Source organism: Pectinophora gossypiella, chromosome 17 (genome assembly GCF_024362695.1).
Source record: "Pectinophora gossypiella chromosome 17, ilPecGoss1.1, whole genome shotgun sequence".
Lineage (NCBI taxonomy): Eukaryota > Metazoa > Arthropoda > Insecta > Lepidoptera > Gelechiidae > Pectinophora > Pectinophora gossypiella.
In genome coordinates this window covers 12,560,653-12,579,068 of record NC_065420.1, presented here as the reverse complement: position 1 = coordinate 12,579,068, position 18,416 = coordinate 12,560,653, and the positions used below count along the sequence as shown (strand labels likewise).

The 18,416-nt window shown below is 41.7% G+C and overlaps 2 protein-coding genes across 3 annotated transcripts; one reads left to right on the top strand and one right to left on the bottom strand.

Annotated features, from left to right (window-relative positions):
* Nucleotides 1-179: 179 nt before the first annotated feature.
* On the bottom strand, nucleotides 180-14,687 carry LOC126374158 (threonine--tRNA ligase 1, cytoplasmic). Of its 2 annotated transcripts, none has more exons than XM_050020629.1 (15): nucleotides 14,605-14,687; nucleotides 13,820-14,064; nucleotides 11,785-11,956; nucleotides 10,700-10,777; nucleotides 10,006-10,184; nucleotides 9,541-9,619; nucleotides 9,025-9,171; nucleotides 7,965-8,074; nucleotides 7,264-7,419; nucleotides 6,560-6,737; nucleotides 5,577-5,699; nucleotides 4,175-4,353; nucleotides 3,247-3,421; nucleotides 2,734-2,848; nucleotides 180-2,130 (listed from the first exon to the last, which is right to left on the bottom strand). In XM_050020629.1, exons 1-15 carry the CDS (start codon nucleotides 14,653-14,655, stop codon nucleotides 1,976-1,978), a joined length of 2,142 nt encoding a protein of 713 aa, XP_049876586.1. In that variant the 5' UTR covers nucleotides 14,656-14,687; the 3' UTR covers nucleotides 180-1,975. The 2 variants fall into 2 exon arrangements, with proteins under 2 accessions (XP_049876586.1, XP_049876585.1); XM_050020628.1 differs by having other exon boundaries at nucleotides 14,483-14,623.
* A 425-nt stretch (nucleotides 14,688-15,112) lies between these two features.
* On the top strand, nucleotides 15,113-18,298 carry LOC126374641 (uncharacterized). The gene is made up of 3 exons (XM_050021331.1): nucleotides 15,113-15,317; nucleotides 17,713-17,955; nucleotides 18,282-18,298. The coding sequence occupies exons 1-3, from the start codon at nucleotides 15,113-15,115 to the stop codon at nucleotides 18,296-18,298; spliced, it is 465 nt and encodes a 154-aa protein (XP_049877288.1).
* Nucleotides 18,299-18,416: the final 118 nt, after the last annotated feature.

Below are 18,416 nucleotides of genomic sequence, written 5' to 3'. Positions count from 1 at the left end.
TTACGACTAATAGCTGGGACCAACGGCTTAACGTGTATTTGGGTGATATTATTTATTAAATATGTATTTTTTTTAATACCCCTTGTGACTTTATTACTGCAAATAAATTCCAAAGATATTCTTAGTTAAACGCATTACCTTCCTTTCCATTGCGCAGTCGGGTAAAAATAAAACAGCTGTTTTAAAAACGTTTTTTATTCACCATGAACTTAATTCATCTTATAAATAGTAAGTTTAAAATAAATATTACCATATTGGAATATTAGGTAAATGCTTATTTAGTAATTGCAATAGTAAGCACTGTAAAACCTATGTTATTTTCATTTATAGTTGGGCTATATCTGGCATCGCACTTTACTATCTATCCTTTTCTGTCACTCAGGACCGTCATTTGTTAGAGCGAGATAACGCGACACCACGCGGCGCCCTCTCTTATATAATTATGTCGTTTTGTCGATTGAAGTCACGTCATTCTGTCAAAATACGAACAAAATCACCTGGCACACATGCTAGGGAAAAAAACTTATCGATTTCGACAAAATTGATTGAATCGATGGATAATTTTATCACTTTGCCCATGTTAGCCCTGTTTATCTTGCTGTAAAAAATGACAGCGAGCTTAGAGCACTGTAAGCACGCGACTCTTTCTCGCCGCGACAGATCATCTGTCTCTTTCTGTGCAGTACTGTGAGAGAGTGACGGGTGACGTATGTCGAGGCGAGAAAGAGTCGCGCGCTTACGGTGCTAAGCCCGCAGGTCTGAGTGACAGAAAAGGATAGCAAATATAGGAAAGTACAATGCGGTGTGCTCAACCCTTAGCATGGAGAGATGACAGCAGGACAGAAGAGTGCAGCCCTGTGCGAAAGGGACACCAATAACATGCTGTCTATCACACTATACTGACAGCTGTCCATCACACCACGCTATAACTCCAAAATTATAACAATGTAGGAAGAGTGAAAAGTTGGAACTAAAATAAATTACTACTTGAGAAGAGAAATTCCTAGACACTCGGACCAAAAGATAAAAGACGATATTTGGTGCCAATAACATAATACTTCAAAGCTAACGCTAAAAAACGCCGTTACAAAAATCGGAGAAAGTCTTAAATGGCCTGTGTTTAACTTTATAGTTTATTTTCTTTATAAGAAGTGGTATCGCGCATAAGTTGATCAATGACCTTGAATGCGCCGTGACGAATTATTTGGGACGCAAGGCGCAGCGCGTAACCATGACAACCAGCTACCTACACGTACGTCCGCCATTTTGTTCAACTTACGCCGCGGATTAAAACAAGTTTAATATCGCAACCGGCGAGGTTTAATTTAAAGTTTATTCCTTCAAAAACTGGGTTAAAATCTTGAGAATGCAAACTTTTTATCTAATAAAGTACCTGCTTATACCTCCTTACATAATTAGATGCAAAAAAGAATCGTTAATGCCGAAAAACAATCATTTTGGCTATGAATAAACGTGAGTTTTCTCACCACTGCCATAGGCTTTACCACTTTTTTGCACCGAATTAAGACAGAGGATAGACAAAATTACTCTATAACGTTCTACTCGACATACACAACGCACAGTCAGTGCACTAACATAAATATACATACTTATTGGGGCACTTTTATCCCCGATAGTCAAGTGGTAGGCTTTAGGTATAGAAAAATATCGGCGCCCGAAGGTATGACTGATTCCTGGATTGAGCATGGTACCCCGCTAGCCACAAGTTGGTAGTGTGCCTCGGGCAGAGATCGACGATCCAACGGTGTTACGTTGGAAGTTGTATATATGCCTCGCATTGTGCGAACTTCGCTAGCGCGTTTTAGGCCATCTGCATTGAACATAGTGCGCCATCTATTGCTTATGGGCAGAACTAGCTGGTCAACTAGTTGGGTCCGCCATATCATAATCACGTCAAAAACGGGAAAGTAGTTACTTATGTTAGGGCACTGTACATACTGGTGGTTATAGAGTACTATTTGAGCAGCTGACTATCTTCAGACAAGGTTTTCTCCTTCACCAAAGTGTTCAGTTTCTCTATGAGCGCCTCTACGGACATCTCGCCGTGCACTTTGTTGTCGCGAGTGCGAACGTTCACTGTGCCTGAATTCTTCTCGCGTTCGCCCACCACTGGAAGAAAAATATCGTTCGTAAGTAACGTCTTTCACGACGCCTTATACATGAACGTAGCATGATCAGAATGACTACAGGACAGATATGTAGTACATTGCCTAGTGCGAAAGAGACGAGAGATATGTCATTCTAATCATGCTACGTTCTCTCTCTCTCTTCTATCGTGTGCGTTGTGAGATGGAGTACCAACTTCATCAATCGTGGTGCCAGGGTTACTATTGAGCCGCCAAAGGCCCCTGACATGGCTCATGTAACGACTACTAAATTACATCAGTAATTAGTAACCGGGACCAACGGCTAACGTGCCTTCCGAAGCACAACTTCAACTCTTGGTACTATAAAGTTTAGCTGTAATAAAGCTATAGGTTTATAAGTGTGTTACCAATAAAATAATCTGGAAATTAAAAATAATATTTGGTAGATATTACAACTTAATTGTTTTTTTTTTATTGACTCCTGGTCAGACAGGCAGTCGTTTCTGTAATAACTGGACCTGTTATATCTTCAGGTTAGGTAAGCGGACCCAGGGAAAACGGAGTAACGGTAGGAAGATGTCTATTGCAACTTTACTGAATGATGAACATTGTAAGAGTAACTTACCAAGAATAAAGTTGAACTGCGCAAGCTGCGCGTTCCTCACTTTCTTGTTCAGAGTGTCGCCGGCGTCGGTGTCCACCTCCGACATGAATCCCGCCGCGAACAACTTCTCGTTGACCTGAAACCAAACACCACCTCATTCTCATTCTTTTTTTTGACATGATTTATTGCAGATTTGTTAACTACTTCGCCGGACAAATGGGGAGCGCTGAAGGCTCTCACCCGGTACAACGTTTAAGCCAACAGGCCTGAGGGTGCCCAGCTGGGCGCGAACCTCGGCTCAGGGCGTCGTCTGAGGAAAAAATATTTGAAAGAATTAATCGACCCTAGTCGGTCGATAGCGATAAGCGCTGATTGAGGGAAATCGTCGACCACGCCGGCGGGATAAGTATCAGGGTCCTGAAGTGTTTCTTGTGTTTCTCTATAGCTAGAGTAATCGGGTACATTCACATTTATACATAAACCACCCTTAGGCAAAAAAAAATGCTTAAGAATTATTTATATATTGTTACTAACCTGCACAGCGTAGTCATCGAACGCGGGGCCGACGGGCACGACGCACACCTGTCGCGGACTGAGCCAGAAGGGCCACTTGCCCGCGTACGACTCGCTCAGGATCGCGATCATGCGCTCCACCGACCCTAAGATCGCGCGGTGGATGATCACTGGACGCTTCTTGTCGCCGGACTCACTGGATAATAAGCATAACATAAAATATAACATACATAACATAAACTGCCTATATAGGTACGTCCCACTGCTGGGCACAGGCCTCCCCTCAATCAACCGGAGAGGGTATGGAGCATACTCCACCACGCTGCTCCAATGTGGGTTGGTGGAGGTGCTTTTACGGCTAATGGCCGGGATAGTTCATTTTGCGATGGATTTGCCTCTGACTACCGCAATTGGCTTATCACGTACAGTCGTGGACCATCTTCTTCTCTCGTGGGGGTTGTGAGGCGGAATACCAACCTCATCAACCCTGGTATCAGGGTTATTACTGAGCCGCCAAAGGCCCCTGACATGGCTCATGTAACGACTACATACTTACATCAGTAAGTAGTAACCGGGACCAACGGCTTAACGTGCCTTCCGAAGCACGGATCATCCTACTTTCGGACAATCAGGTGATCAGCCTGTAATGTCCTAACCAAACTAGGGATCACAAAGTGATTTTTGTGATATGTCCCCACAGGGATTCGAACCCAGGGCCTCCGGATCGTGAGCCCAACGCTCAACCACTGGACCACCCGTTCAACCCTGGTGTCAGGGTTACTATTGAGCCGCCAAAGACCCCAGACATGACTCATGTAACGACTACTTAGGGATATGGAGCTAGGAGGGGGTATGGAGCATACTCCACCACGCTGCTCCACTGCGGGTTGGTGAAGCTGTTTGGGCAGTGGAATAAATGAAGAAATAAATAACAAATCGTTGTACAAACCTGACGTAGTTGAGGTTGAACCTCTCTGGGAGTTGGAAGTCCAGCTGTATGGTGGCGCACTGGTGTGAGCGTCTTAACGCGTCTTGTATGGTGATGTCTATCTTGGGCCCGTAGAACGCGCCGTCACCAGGGTTCAGCTGCCACGGCTTCCCGAACTTGTTCAACGAGTCTTCTAAAGCCTGGCGATTGGAAATTTATCATCAGCTATGTAACGGCCTCCGTGGTCCAGTGGTTCAGCGTTCAGAAATCAGAATCATTTATTCAACGTAATTATCATGGATAAACTTGTTGAAGGTCAATGTAACATTTTTGAATTTACGTCATTTCGCAAGGTGTTATGGCTGAGGAGAAGAAATGACAAGAAACTGCAACAGCAACACATCTTTTAAAAACCAATGAGGATATACATTACAAGTTATTTAATAACTAGAGGAACACATTCAATACCAGACATTTTTATCATGACAGACATGTTCGAATGCAGGTGTGGACAAATCTCAAAAAAATCACTTTGTGATCCCTAGTTTGGTTAGGATATATTCATCACCTGATTCACCTGATCACCTGATTGTCCTGAAGTAAGATGATCCGTGCTTCGGAAGGCACGTTGCTCCAGGTTACTACTTGATAGCCCTGTTTGGCAAAGTGTGACATCGTAGTGTCTCAGATTCGAATCCTGGCTTGTGCTCTAAACCACTGAATTCGACTTTGAATTTGGATTCATGTTTCGATCATAGATAATCGATATCAAGTGGTTTCCAGAACTTGTGCCTGGTTAAGGGCATTAGCCTCGCCCCCTATTATATGGGACTTAAACATAACTAGTGGAGAATCGGTATATAAGTATTTGTGACATCGTAATAAATACTGAGGGGGATGATTCAGATCATGATTCTGAGTTGATATCAAGCGGATTTTCCTATCGGAAAATTCATGATTCTTTTTGTTTTTTTTTAATTATTTTACGTTCCATGCTTATGCAACGGAAAATTCAAATTGAATCATCCCTCAAAGTTACTAACATGTTACTAACACCCTGTATACTATAACTCACTTATTGCTTCGTGGGCACGTTAAGCCGTTGGTCCCGGTTACTACTTACTGATGTAAATACGTACACGTACAGTCATGAGTAATATCGTGTACCCACTTTAGAACCCTGTCGCACTGTCATTTAATGAGACTTACGATTTATTTTGTCAAAAAGTTAATGTGACATGGTATCAAAGTGTATAAATATTAGTACTCGTGACTATAGTCGTTACATGAGTCGTGTCAGGGGCCTTTGGCGGATCAATAGTAACCAGGGTTGATGAGGTTGGTAATCCACCTCACACACGATAGAAGAAGATTGCTTCGTGATGTGTTGATAGAATGTAATATGAGTACAAGCTTCTCTTACTTTCTCGGCTTGTTCCCAAGTGGCCAGGTCCCCGAGGTACTTCTCTGGGCGAGTGGACAACTTCAATTGGAAGGTGAAGCCAAACGTCGAGTATATGTGCTCTAGGAACTGAAGGCATCCCACCTAAAAAACAAAACGTCATCCATATAAACCATTAAGCATAAGGGCAACAGCCTCCGTGGTCTAGTGGTTAGAGCGTTAGGCTCACGATCTGGAGGTCCGGGTTCGATTCCCGATGGGGACATTGTCGAAATCACTTTGTGAGACTGTCCTTTGTTTGATAAGGACTTTTCAGGCTTGAATCACCTGATTGTCCGAAAAAGTAAGATGATTCCGTGCTTCGGTGGGCACGATAAGCCGTAGGTCCCAGCTATTAGCCGTAAAAACTCCTCCACCAACGCGCAGTGGAGCAGCGTGGTGGAGTATGCCCCATACTCCCTCCGGTTGACTGAGGGTAGGCCTGAGCCCAGTGGGACGTATATAGGCTATTTATGTTATGTAAGCATAAGGGCGCCCGACAACGTCAGACTTTTTGTAGGACAGATGATCGGGCTGATTTTTCCTCCCATTCTAATGCCGATGATTTTGTCGATTTTGATTTTGTGATTATGCACGAACGTTCAATTTTTAACCTATAATCGGATCGCTGTTGGTGTACTTTTTTATAAATAAATAAATTATAGTCTAAAGTATTTTAGTAAATAGATTGCATACATTGTCGATTTGGATTATCTGTAATGACTATGTGAAATAAATAAGACATATATCTCGTATAACTCTTTCTACCCGTCTCGCTTACTCTGGAATACGTGTATGAAACGATTGATGAATGTAGAGGAGTGTGTCAGAATCAAATCCAATGGAATTCCATAGTCTCTGATTACCCCGGTGGAACATGAGTTAGGAAAGTGTTAGCCAATGGAGCATTAGTCAGGGTGACGTAAAGGTACCGTAATAGGCCTGTATATTATAGTCAGCATTACCATCTCGTCCTCGATGTGGTGCGGCGCGCAGAAGATGTGCGCGTCGTCCTGCTGGAACCTGCGCACGCGCGTGAGGCCGGTGAGCGCGCCGCTCAGCTCGTTGCGGTGCAGCACGCCGAAGTCGGCCAGCCGCAGCGGCAGCTCGCGCCACGACCGCGAGCGCACGTCGAACATCAAGCTGGGTAACGCAACATTTATCTGAGCCCTTATATTTTAACCCGAATACGGTGAAGCAAAAAGGAAGGTTATATGTTTGCCCACTACGCATGTATGTACAGTCATGAGCAATATAATGTACCCACTTTAGGACTCTGTCGCACTAACATATTTGACATTTAGTGAGACTTACAGTTCAATTTGTCAAAAAAGTTAATGCGACATGGTACCAAAGTGTATACATATTAATGCTCGTGACCGTACGTCTCTTCCCTCACCAACCAGAATTTAACAAATGAGGTGTCACAGGAGTCCTAAAGTGAGTATATTATATTGCTTATGACTGTACATATATAATGAAAGGACTTTGCGAATTTCAAATTTGTACTTATTTTTAGTTTTTTGCCACGACTGATGAAATTGGAGTGGAGTAGGTATATTCATAATTTTCTACGGGCAAACATATCTCGCTTCGCTCTTTCTTTGCCGCTTCTTTCTACATTTGATGTCGGAATGTTCGGTGTGTGTATGTAAATGTATAAACTCACCAATGTCCAGGGCAGTTCATAGGCTTGAGCGCGAAGGTTTCCTTCTCCACATCGAAGGAGAACATGTTCTCCGAGTAATGAGCCCAGTGGCCCGAAGTCTGCCACAGCTTGGCGTTGTACATGTTTGGGGATACCACCTCCTGGAAGCCTCGCACTCTGTGAATTAAATATAAACAGGAATGTAATCTTCTTCTTATCGTGTGGGTTGTAAGGTGGAATACCAACCTCATCAACCCTGGTGTCAGGGATATTACTGAGCCGCCATAGGCCCCTGACACGGCTCATGTAGCGACTACATACTTACATCAGTAAGTAGTAACCGGGACCAACGGCTTAACGTGCCTTCCGAAGCACGACGCACATCTTACTTTCGGACTCAGGTGATCAGCCTGTAATGTCCTATCCAAACTAGGAATCACAAAGCGATTTTTGTGATATGTCCCCACCGGGATTCGAACCCGGGGCGTCCGGATCGTGAGACCAACGCTCAACCACTAGACCACGGAGGCCGTTAGGAATGTAATGATTTCGACAATGTCCCTATCGGGAATCGAACCCGGACCTCCAGATCGTGAGGCTAACGCTGTAACCACTAGTCTACGAAGGCTAAAGTATATTTGAATTGAATAATTCTGCTCATCACCTCTCCTTTCTTGGTACCTAGATACTTCGATTAACAACTCTCAGCTAACTTAACTCACCTATATTGTTCCCTGATGAAGTTGACGAGCGTGTTGTAAATGTGCGCACCGCGCGGCTGGAAGAAACACGAGCCTGGGGACAGCTCGTGGAAGAAGAAAAGCTCTTGTTCCTGTCACCATAAAAACCAAATTTGATTCACCTCATTATTCAACTCAGTTCAAAAAATATATTTTGATAGGAAGGAGGCTTGGGTTAAAAAAGCCACATCAAAGCAATATTGCTATTTGCTAATGTAAGTACGTAGTCGTTACATGAGTCACGTCAGGGGCTTAGGGCGGCTCAGTAATAACTCAGACACCAGGGTTGATGGGGTTGGCAATCCACCTCACAATCCACACGATAGAAGACGCTATTTGACATTTGTTGTTGGCAAATGTCAAATTGCAGTATTGCTTTTAAAGATGAATTGCTGTGATGTAGCCATTTGAAAGGAAAACAAGTACAATTACAGGTCAGGTTAGGTCTCATACCTCCGAAAAATTCTCGGATATGTGAGTTGTGGGTTTTGATTTTTGCAATAATTGGTCTCTACTAATCTGTTTCTACATACATTAAGTTACGTCAATATCTCTACCAGGCTGGGCAAAATTGGCCAAAATTCCTGCAGACACCTCCTAATTTTACTTTAAGTTATACCTGTCATTTTCTTATCCACCGAAAAGGAAGCAAGAAGGACAAATCATTCACAGCTCTTAATTTTAGGAAGAATGAGTAAATTAATGAATAACCCGGGCGAATCAAAAAGGTATCTAGCTGGTGTGCAAACCGTTTGACGTGTGCTGTCAGTATAATTCTGTCGGGTTATTGGCCACTGTAAATTTTTTAGACGGTTGCTTTAGATTTGTGCTTAAAATTGACGTGTGTTCCATAAATTTTATGCTTGTCGATTACCCGTCTCTTTCCTTTTCGGCGGATAAGAAAATGAAAGGTATAAGTTAAAGTAAAATTAGATGGTGTTTACAGGAATTAGCACCGTTGTACTTTTTAATTTGCAACACACGGCTTACGAATGATGCCACTTTGACTGATACGCTGGAAATGAATGTCTCTTTTTCTCACCCTCCCAATCTTCCTGTGGTCCCTCTTAGCAGCTTCTTCCTGTATGGTCTCCCACTCTTTGAGCTGTTTGGGCTCCGGGAACGACACACCGTACACCCGCTGTAAGGACTCCGCATCAGCCTTGCCTTCCCAGTACGTGGCTGAGTTCTGTGAAATAAAAAAAAAATATAAAAAACAAAAACTTCCATTTTTGAAAATATTTACTCGTGCATCAAGGCAGTCTCGTTAGGAAAGCTCTTTAAAAAGTTACTAACATTTCGTTTCACGCACACACACACACGCACGCACGCGCGCACGCACGCAGCACGCATACGCGCACGCACGCACGCACGCACGTACGTACGCACTCCAGCTCGCATGCACGTACGTACGTATACACACACACACACACACACACACACACACACACAACTGTATGTGTTGTGTCAACGCGTGTATTCAACCGAACATTACATGTAGTTACATTAAAAATAGCCCCAGCAAAAAAGGCAGAGTATCTTGATATGATGTGCTTACCTTAGTAACTTTCAAAGCTTTTACTTTGCCAGTGTGACGAACGTGCGGGCCACGGCACAGATCGATGAGTGGGCCACACCTGATAAATAAATTATACATGGGTCATGTACTAGGTTCAAGATAAATTATGAAATTCTGATTACTAAATAAGGACAGATCTATAATATAACATAAACAACCTATATATGTCCTACTGCTGGGCACAGGCCTCCCCTTAATCAACCGGAGGGTGTATGGAGCATACTCCACCACGCTGCTCCGTCGAACCAACGGCTTAACGTGCCCTCCGAAGCACGGAATCATCTTACTTTTTCGGACAATCAGGTGATTCAAGCCTGAAAAGTCCTTACCAAAAAAGGACAGTCTCACAAAGTGATTTCGACAATGTCCCCATCGGGAATCGCACCCGGACTTCCAGATCGTATTCTTTTTTCTTTATAACTTATTTTATGAATTTAGACAAACCTGTAGACAGTGGTTGTAGGCGTGTTGACCTTCTCATTAAGAATGCGAACTTTGAACGGGTTGTAGTCGAACATCTCCAAGAGCTGTTCCTTCGTCAGTTCCAGTCTTTCAAACGGCTGCTTCTCTTTAGCAATCTTCTTTACAAGACCTTCTAGCACGTGGAAATCGGTTGACGATATCTAAGGAGAGAAATTGATAAATATAACTCGTAACTTAACCTCTTAAACCTTATAACCAGCACAAACTTTAAGTTAATAATAAGCTCACTGATGACCTCCGTGGTCCAGTGGTTGAGCGTTGGGCTCACGATCCGGAGGTCCCGGATTACTTTGTGTAACCAAACTAGGGATCCAGTTTGGTTAGGACATTACAGGCTGATCACCTGATTGTCTGAAAGTAAAATGATCCGTGCTTCGGAAGGCACGTTAAGCCGTTGATCCCGGTTACTACTTACTGATGTAAGTAAGTTGTCGTCACATGAGTAACGTAAGGGCCTTTGACCTTTGGCAATAATAGCCCTGACACCACACGATTGAAGATGAAAACTGATGAACTCTGCCTCCTGATACACTGGTTTCGCAAAGTTTAGAAGGTAGGAAAACATTATGTGTAACTTCATTTTATTATCTTGTTTAACTTGTTGGATATGTTTTAATAAATAAATATATTTTATTATTATATATTTACAACTTACTCCTTTTTCTGGGTAGAACATGTCATAGTAGAATCCTTCTTCGATAGGTGGGCCGTAGCACAGGCAGCCGCCATACACCTATAAAAACATATTATTATAGTATTAACTATATTAGCTGCTTTTGTGCGACTATGAGGAAGCGATGCACGTCTCTGGTGCGCCTTAGCGGTGATAAATGCGCGGCTCGACTACCCACATCTGGGTAGATGCTGTGACTTGCATGTCATAGCATCTAATATATTAGGTAAGGCTACTGACATCTACAATAAGTTTACTAACACATATAAGACATATTTCTTGAAATGAATCATTATTATATTGCTGTTGACTGACAACTGAGGGACTAAGGCGGTTACGGAATGGTGGCCAAGGGTATCATGGTTTACGATATCGAGGCAGACCACCAGCCCGATGGTGGACATTGTGAGTTATGCCGGAAAGCAGTGGATGAGACTTGCACAGGACCGGAAAGGATGGCGTGAAAGAGAGGAGGCCGATACCCAGTAGATGGATACAGGCTGGGTTGATAGTTATTGAGTTTTCGTAAGAAGGTATCCCTTTTGGTACCCAGGTCACTTTCTATGGATGTCACTTTCTGACTAGGTCACTTCCAGTGTTAGTCACTTACGCTTTTGTAGTCATTTTATTCTGACGGTGTAGGAAAACAAAGTGAGAAAACCTGCTAGGCTGAGAAGACTTTCCTAATCATGCCTTGAAGACAATCTTGTCATCAAGTATATTTATCATTCATTAAGTTTAGGTATAAAATTTGTATTTTTTTTATTAAATTTTATTACAATATTATAATTTATTTACAAAAACTTAGCAATTAAATATTCTTAAACTTCACCATTACAAAGTATTAAAACTAAACTACTAAAGCTAAAAAAAAGTACATAAATACATAAATACGTGACTTATTGTAGATTTGCCGCAGATGGCATTAACTACTTGGCCGGAAAACCTCTCGACCGAATGTGGCCATCACGCTCGCAGCGTTACACCGTTGGATGGCGAGGGAAATATGCTAAGCCTGGACCTGGAGTCGCCACCTTGCTCCCTTAGATTTGTATTGTACAACTTACCCTCTCCATGGCTTCACCGAGCATATGAGCCGACGAGTGCCAGAAGACGGCCTGGGCGTCCGTGTTGTCCCAACGGAGCAGCTCCAACTTGCAGTCACCTTCTAGAGGCCGGTCCAGGTCCCATAGCTCGTTGTTGACTCGAGCGATGATTGTGGAGTCAGCTAGGCCTTGGCTGGAAACATAAGATTGTTTCATACATACATAAACTCACGCCTATTTCCCACTGGGGCAAGCAGATTAGGGAATTCCACCTGCTTCGATCTTTTATTCGTCAATCGTTTCTAACACGCACGCCGGTTCAGAGTAGATCGTACTAAAGCTTTTCTATCGACATCCCCAATTTGGTCAATGTACATCCTTCTAGGTAGATTAGTTATGTGTTATTCCGTGTTTTATTTTATATTAGTTATTGTGGTGTCCCTTTATAATAAAAGTTTCTTTCTTTCTTACTATTACTTCAAGGTTGTTGTTTACTTAGACAAAAGGCTTCAGGGTCCGTGGCGGAAGCAGTGGCCAACGTGGAGTGATGACTCAATACGCATAATTATTACATAACATAATCAGGGCCATTATAATTGTAATTATCATAAGTTGTTTTGCCCTTTCAGAGTATTATACAGGACACCGTAACAAATACTGAGGGGGATAATTCAGCTCATGATTCTGTGTTAATATCAAATGGAAACAAGTAGAATTAACAAATACATGCCACATGCTAAAACACAGATTCTTACACTAGTGTAAATAGAGCCACACCGGCCACTTTATGCTTTATTACACTAGTGTAAATAGAGTCACAACCAGTCACTTTATTACCCTAGTGTAATAAGAGTCACAACCAGCCACTTTATACTTTATTACATTAGTGTAAATAGAGCCACACCGGCCACTTTATGCTTTATTACACTGGTGTAAACAGAGTCACAACCAGCCACTTTACACTTTATTACACTAGTGTAAACAGAGTCACAACTGGCCACTTTATACTTTATTACACTAGTGTAAATAGAGCCACACCGGCCACTTTATGCTTTATTACACCAGTATAAACAGAGCCACACAAGTCATTACTAACTCATGTGCAGGTCACACTTAGTACATAGAATGAACAATAATACCATCAGCATTGCGAGGCATCCAGATAAAGACATACATAACATAATATCAATACCTAGCCTATATACGTCCCACTGCTGGGTACAGTCTTCCCCTCAATGAACCAGTGGGAGTATGTTGGACATGGTTAGGCTTTATGAATGTGTGCCAAATAGAATAGAATAGAATGATGTACAGTTTAAGTCAAGCTTTTTCAACATTTGACCAGCCACATAGTTGTTGGGCGAGTGATGTGGCTGATTAATGAATACTTCAGAATAATAAAGAAAATTGATTCATCATTTAATTTAATTTTCATTTAATTAACATCTAAGATTTATGTAGAGTAATCAAAAAGGCCTAGTTTTACATACAAAATTAGGATCATTTTAAATATGAGCTGTGACATGGTATTGAAGTCCCAAAGATCAATATTTCTTATTTCAAGAGCTTATTCTATGATAGAGACTTGTTATCTGGAGCCAGGGGCCTATGGAGATTGGTTATTGACCGTATAACTCACACAATAAAAAAAAACAAGAGAATATATTTGTATATTTTTACAATATGCCCAGGATTTCATTCTTTACCCTCACCCCAGAAGGAAAGTCACATTTAAGGCATTACTTAATCAACATCGAGTCAGCAATATTTTCCACATTGATAATACTTACTATTGACTCCAAAACTCGCTTGTCAGCACGAAATAAGTTTCTTATATTACTATTGTAATACTTTTTTAAAGTTCAAGAAAAAATTAAATAGTAAAAAAACAATTTTTTATAAATGTTTTTTTTTATAGAAATATTTGTAATTAAATATTCATCTCTTCAACCAGCAAGGTTGGAAAATAAATTTTATTATTTCTTTATGCAAGAATTGAGCTTAACATTGTATTTTTTTCTGTAAATAAAAGAAGTTGAGTAAAGGAATATCTCACCTTATGCCTTTAGCTACATCATATGGAGTGGTCCTCCAGGCTTTCGCTTCCACGGTCTTGCCATCAGGTAATGTGACAACTATACTCATATCAGGCTTCGCAGCCAACTGTTCTACGTAATCAGCCTTATACTTGTCCCACAGCTCTATCCTCTTCTGGATAAATGCTGGCCACGGCTTCAACTCTGACACCGAACCCGACGTGTCCTCTTTCTTCTTCTTTTCTTTCATGGCTTTGGTTTTAGACTGCAAAAATAATGAAATTTAAAAAATGAAGACAGGAGAAGTATAACAATAGAATAGATATTGATTGATATGTATGTTAGTATGCTAATTTATTTATTTATTAATGGTCTTGACCCAAATTCAATTTTGTTTACTCTTCATAATTTTAAGTTACTTGACAACACTAATACGGAAATATGAACTTCAATGTTCACTTGTGCAAATAAAAGTTAAGATTTCCTGGAATTATGGAATAAGTCGCCAGCGCCGACTGCGAAATATAATAAATGTGCCTTTCTCTCGTACTCACAAACTTCGCACTTATTCATGACTAAACTAAATTAAATATGTATGTATTTGAGTCAACATGCTTAGACAATAAGTTTTACAGGCTCTATTGCATGATATCATGTCAGATTGCTGACGAAATCCTACAAACCCATGTGGCATAGCAATGTTTGAATCGGGCCACGCAGCGCCCACGGAAACCGATCAACTTTAGCATCACCCGGAGAGCGACTAATGTTGGACGGAAGCTAATTAAATTGTTGAAAATCCTGCCTTTTCGTTAATATTTAAGTTTTGAACGTCTGCGGCGACGGTGTCTCCCATTGCGGCCGTGTCACTCGTGCTCGAAAGTTTGACAGAATGACAGTGACAGTTGTAATGTTACCAATTTACAAATTTAATTGTAGCACAGAAAAAATAAAATTTTGGCTTGAATTCCTTGTTTTTAGGCACACATTAGTTTCTTCAATTTATTAAGCTGCGGTCACAGCGTGTCTTTAAAGAAAGATCATTTATATTACTAGTTATAGAGATATGTACAAAGTTATGATTTTGTTAATATCTTAATTTATCTGATTATTTATTTCATAAAGAGATCTGTTTAGAAAGCGTTCTGTATTAAATGTTTTTTTTCTCTAGATACCTTATGATAAGTAGTAGACAGTATCCAAAACAATTTTGACATCCGCACAACGGCTATAGAAATAATTCGGCGTAAAATTTTCTGTGGAAATATATTTTATTACAAGCACAAAATTTACTAATTTATCGTACTGCCATGATGCAACGAATCCGCGAGTTTGATTCTTTGCAAGGTTTCATGAGTTCCTTTAAACAGTTCGAGAGGAAATTGGACAAGCTGCAGGATGACGTAAACTACCACGGCAACACGTTGTCGGAATTAAGGACGATGGTCGTTAATCTTGCAGTCGCCGTCAATGCTGAACAACGAACGGAGGAGGTCAAGATGCCCAAGAAGGCTATAGGTGCGCATCTCGACACATACCTTAAATGTTTTGGCAAAACAACAACAGTATTTCAAGTGGTTCATTTCGCACTTTCTGGACGCAGTAACCAAGTAGCACAACGCAAGGCCTACCCAAGTTGCAAATGTTTCTATTTCTACCTCGCTAACGTATAGTTAATCGAGACGGTTAGGCAGCATCCACGGTCCATGACACGATCAATCAATTCGGATGAATTAAACTTTAGCAATGTGGGACTTTCCAGGCTACGTTCACCAAAAACAATAAAAGATGGTGTTATCCAGCTCTTACATACATACATAAACTCACGCCCATATTTACCGAAGGGGTGGGCAGAGCCACAAATAATCAGAAGATTATTTGCAGCCACTTTTGATACACAGTCCTAAGATGGACAACGATGAACCGTATGGTGATACGGGATCAGCCCATCGCCCATATAGATTCATCATTTTTGGTAGGACGCTTTCCCATCGTCGGCTTTTACGACATGCACGGGAGGAGAGGCAGCAGAACACATTCTATGTTTTTTCTTCACTCCCAGTTCAGCAGAGGAGCTATCCAGCTTTTACTTGATAATTATCTATTTTCTCATTATTTGATTACATATAGAAGGTAAACCTAGCTCAGACGCTGGTGTGGAGCGGAGAGTTGACGTTTTATGCGTAGTATTATTCCTTATTGTACGGTAGAATGTAAGACTTAGAACAGAGAGGGAATGGTTTTTAGTACCTAGCTTATCGTGCGGTCCACTGCTGGCTAAAGGCCTCCCCTGCTAGTCTTGATCGTGCGCCATCTTGCGTTCTAGAAGGGGTCAGAACAGAGGGTAGTTTTGAAAAAATGAAATGATTTATCTAAGTACCTACCATTGGGTTGACGTAGGTTGAAGCTAATGGGACAATTTTAATGTTAGAACCGTCTTCTGGTGAAGCGCTGCCTAGGAGAGTGGAGAGGTGGAGGAATGTCCTTGAAAGCGAAATAACAAGCGCTGGTAAGAAGAATTATCCTAATTGCCATTTTAAGCAAATGGGATCCTTATATCTGTATTCTAAGATCGACTCTTCCTCCATTCGACTCTGCGTCAGCTGAGCTTTTGGGTATTTTAAGTTGACATTATCGTCCTCGACTTTACTCACTGAAGACGAGCTATCATACTTACTGCCAACACAATAACACGAAAATAATGACGTCATAACTTGCTGGAGTAAATTCGAGTTAAGGTTGAGGCGCCGTCTAAAATACCGATTTCGAGCTGAGTTCGACGAAGACCTTGAGGTCGGTTCAACTGCGGACAGAGTCGAGAAAGGTTGGAGTCTTAATCTAGAATACAGGTGTTAATTATACAAACTCATGCGAATTAACTAGATACCTTGCGCTGGTGAGGTAACAGTCATGTTCAGTGTAAGTGATTTGGTAGGTCACCACTTCTTACAATGTGAATCCCAAATCCCCTGGTAGTTGCGGCTTCCGAATACATCACATCCCTACTGAAAAGTATCGGCGTCCGAAGGACGTAATACTTATACGATCCCGACGACCCAATTACTCCAACCATAGAGGCGGCCAATCTTGCGACAACAAACACTTTAGAACCCTGATACCGACCCCGTCGCCGTGGTCGACGATTTCCCTCATTCGGCGCGTATCGCTATCGACCCACTAGGGTCGATTTTTTTTACAAATATGTTCCTCTCAGACGAAGCCCTGAGCCGAGACTCGGGCCCAACTGGGCACCCTCAGGCCGGTCTTAAATTTTGTACCGGGTGAAAGCCCTCAGCCCTCCCCATTTGTCCGGCCAAGTAGTTAATACCATTTGCGGTAAACCTGCAATAAATCCAATGTGTTTGCGCCACCCAAGGAAGCAGGAAGGGTGTTGAACTCCAGCGAGCTGGCTAGTTAGTTAACACAGTTGCACTACTAGTGACCGAACATAAGTTGGATACTTATGCCCCAGGATACTGACCGTACTGTCACGATCATTAATAATGTATCCACTTTAGTCCCATGTCACATTAACTTTTTCTAAACAGCCCATTTACGTCCCACTGCTGGGCACAGGCCTCCCCTCAATCAACCGGACGGTATGGAGCATAAGTACTTCACCACGCTGCAGCGGGTGCCATTAATTGATATAAATCCAAAGAGTCACTAAAAGTCCAAACATGTTAATGAAGCTTCTAAAGTGGGTACATGATAATGCTCATGACTGTATACAGAAATAAAGATTTTGTATGTATTAGACTCTCCACCAACCCGCATTGGAGCAGCGTGGCGGAGTATGCTCCATACCTACCATATCAACCGGAGGGGGTTGATTGAGGGGAAGCCTGTGCCCAGCAGTGGGACGTGTATAGGCTGTTTATGTACGTATTAGACTGTACTTGTATCTCCCCAGGAGTGCAATACGAAGAACACAAACCACGGCGGCTGGAGACCCTCCAGCCTTTGCCAAGCAAACTGAAGGCCAAGAGTCTCCAAGACCAGAAGTACGGGTTGCAGCCGTCGGTGGCGCCTGCGCAGAAGAAAGGCTCGATGCCAGTAGTCGGCAAACATCACCGGCCACGCAAGGCCGAAGCGCCAAGAAAAGCCACTACACTTCGAAACCAGAAAACTACTGATAAAAAACGGATTAAGCCGCGTAAATAAAAAATAGATACTTGTTACATGCAGGAGTGGCGAACCTTTACATTAAATTGTTATTGTTATTCAACTGACATTATTATCTATTAAAAAATCAATTTATTCTTAATGGGGTTAAGGGACATTCCTTCCTTTATTGGGGGGTCTAAAAAGGTGACATTGTTGGCAATTTACTTAAGAAAGCAATATTGCTATTTGACATTTGTTTGCATTGCGCACTTTTTAGATGCGCAAATGTCAAATTGCAGTATTGCTTACTTAGATGAATTGCTTCGAAGTGGTCTTTTTAACTCCCCCTTGTTTTAAAATGTATCCAAATTACAGGTGAAAAATACAATTAGTTAGAATACTTTGCAGTGTATTGAATATAATTGTATTTTTGGTACTGTATGGTTCGCTCTCCTTCCACTTAGGTTTATAATTAACAAATAATCATAAAGACCCCCTGAAACTTATTTT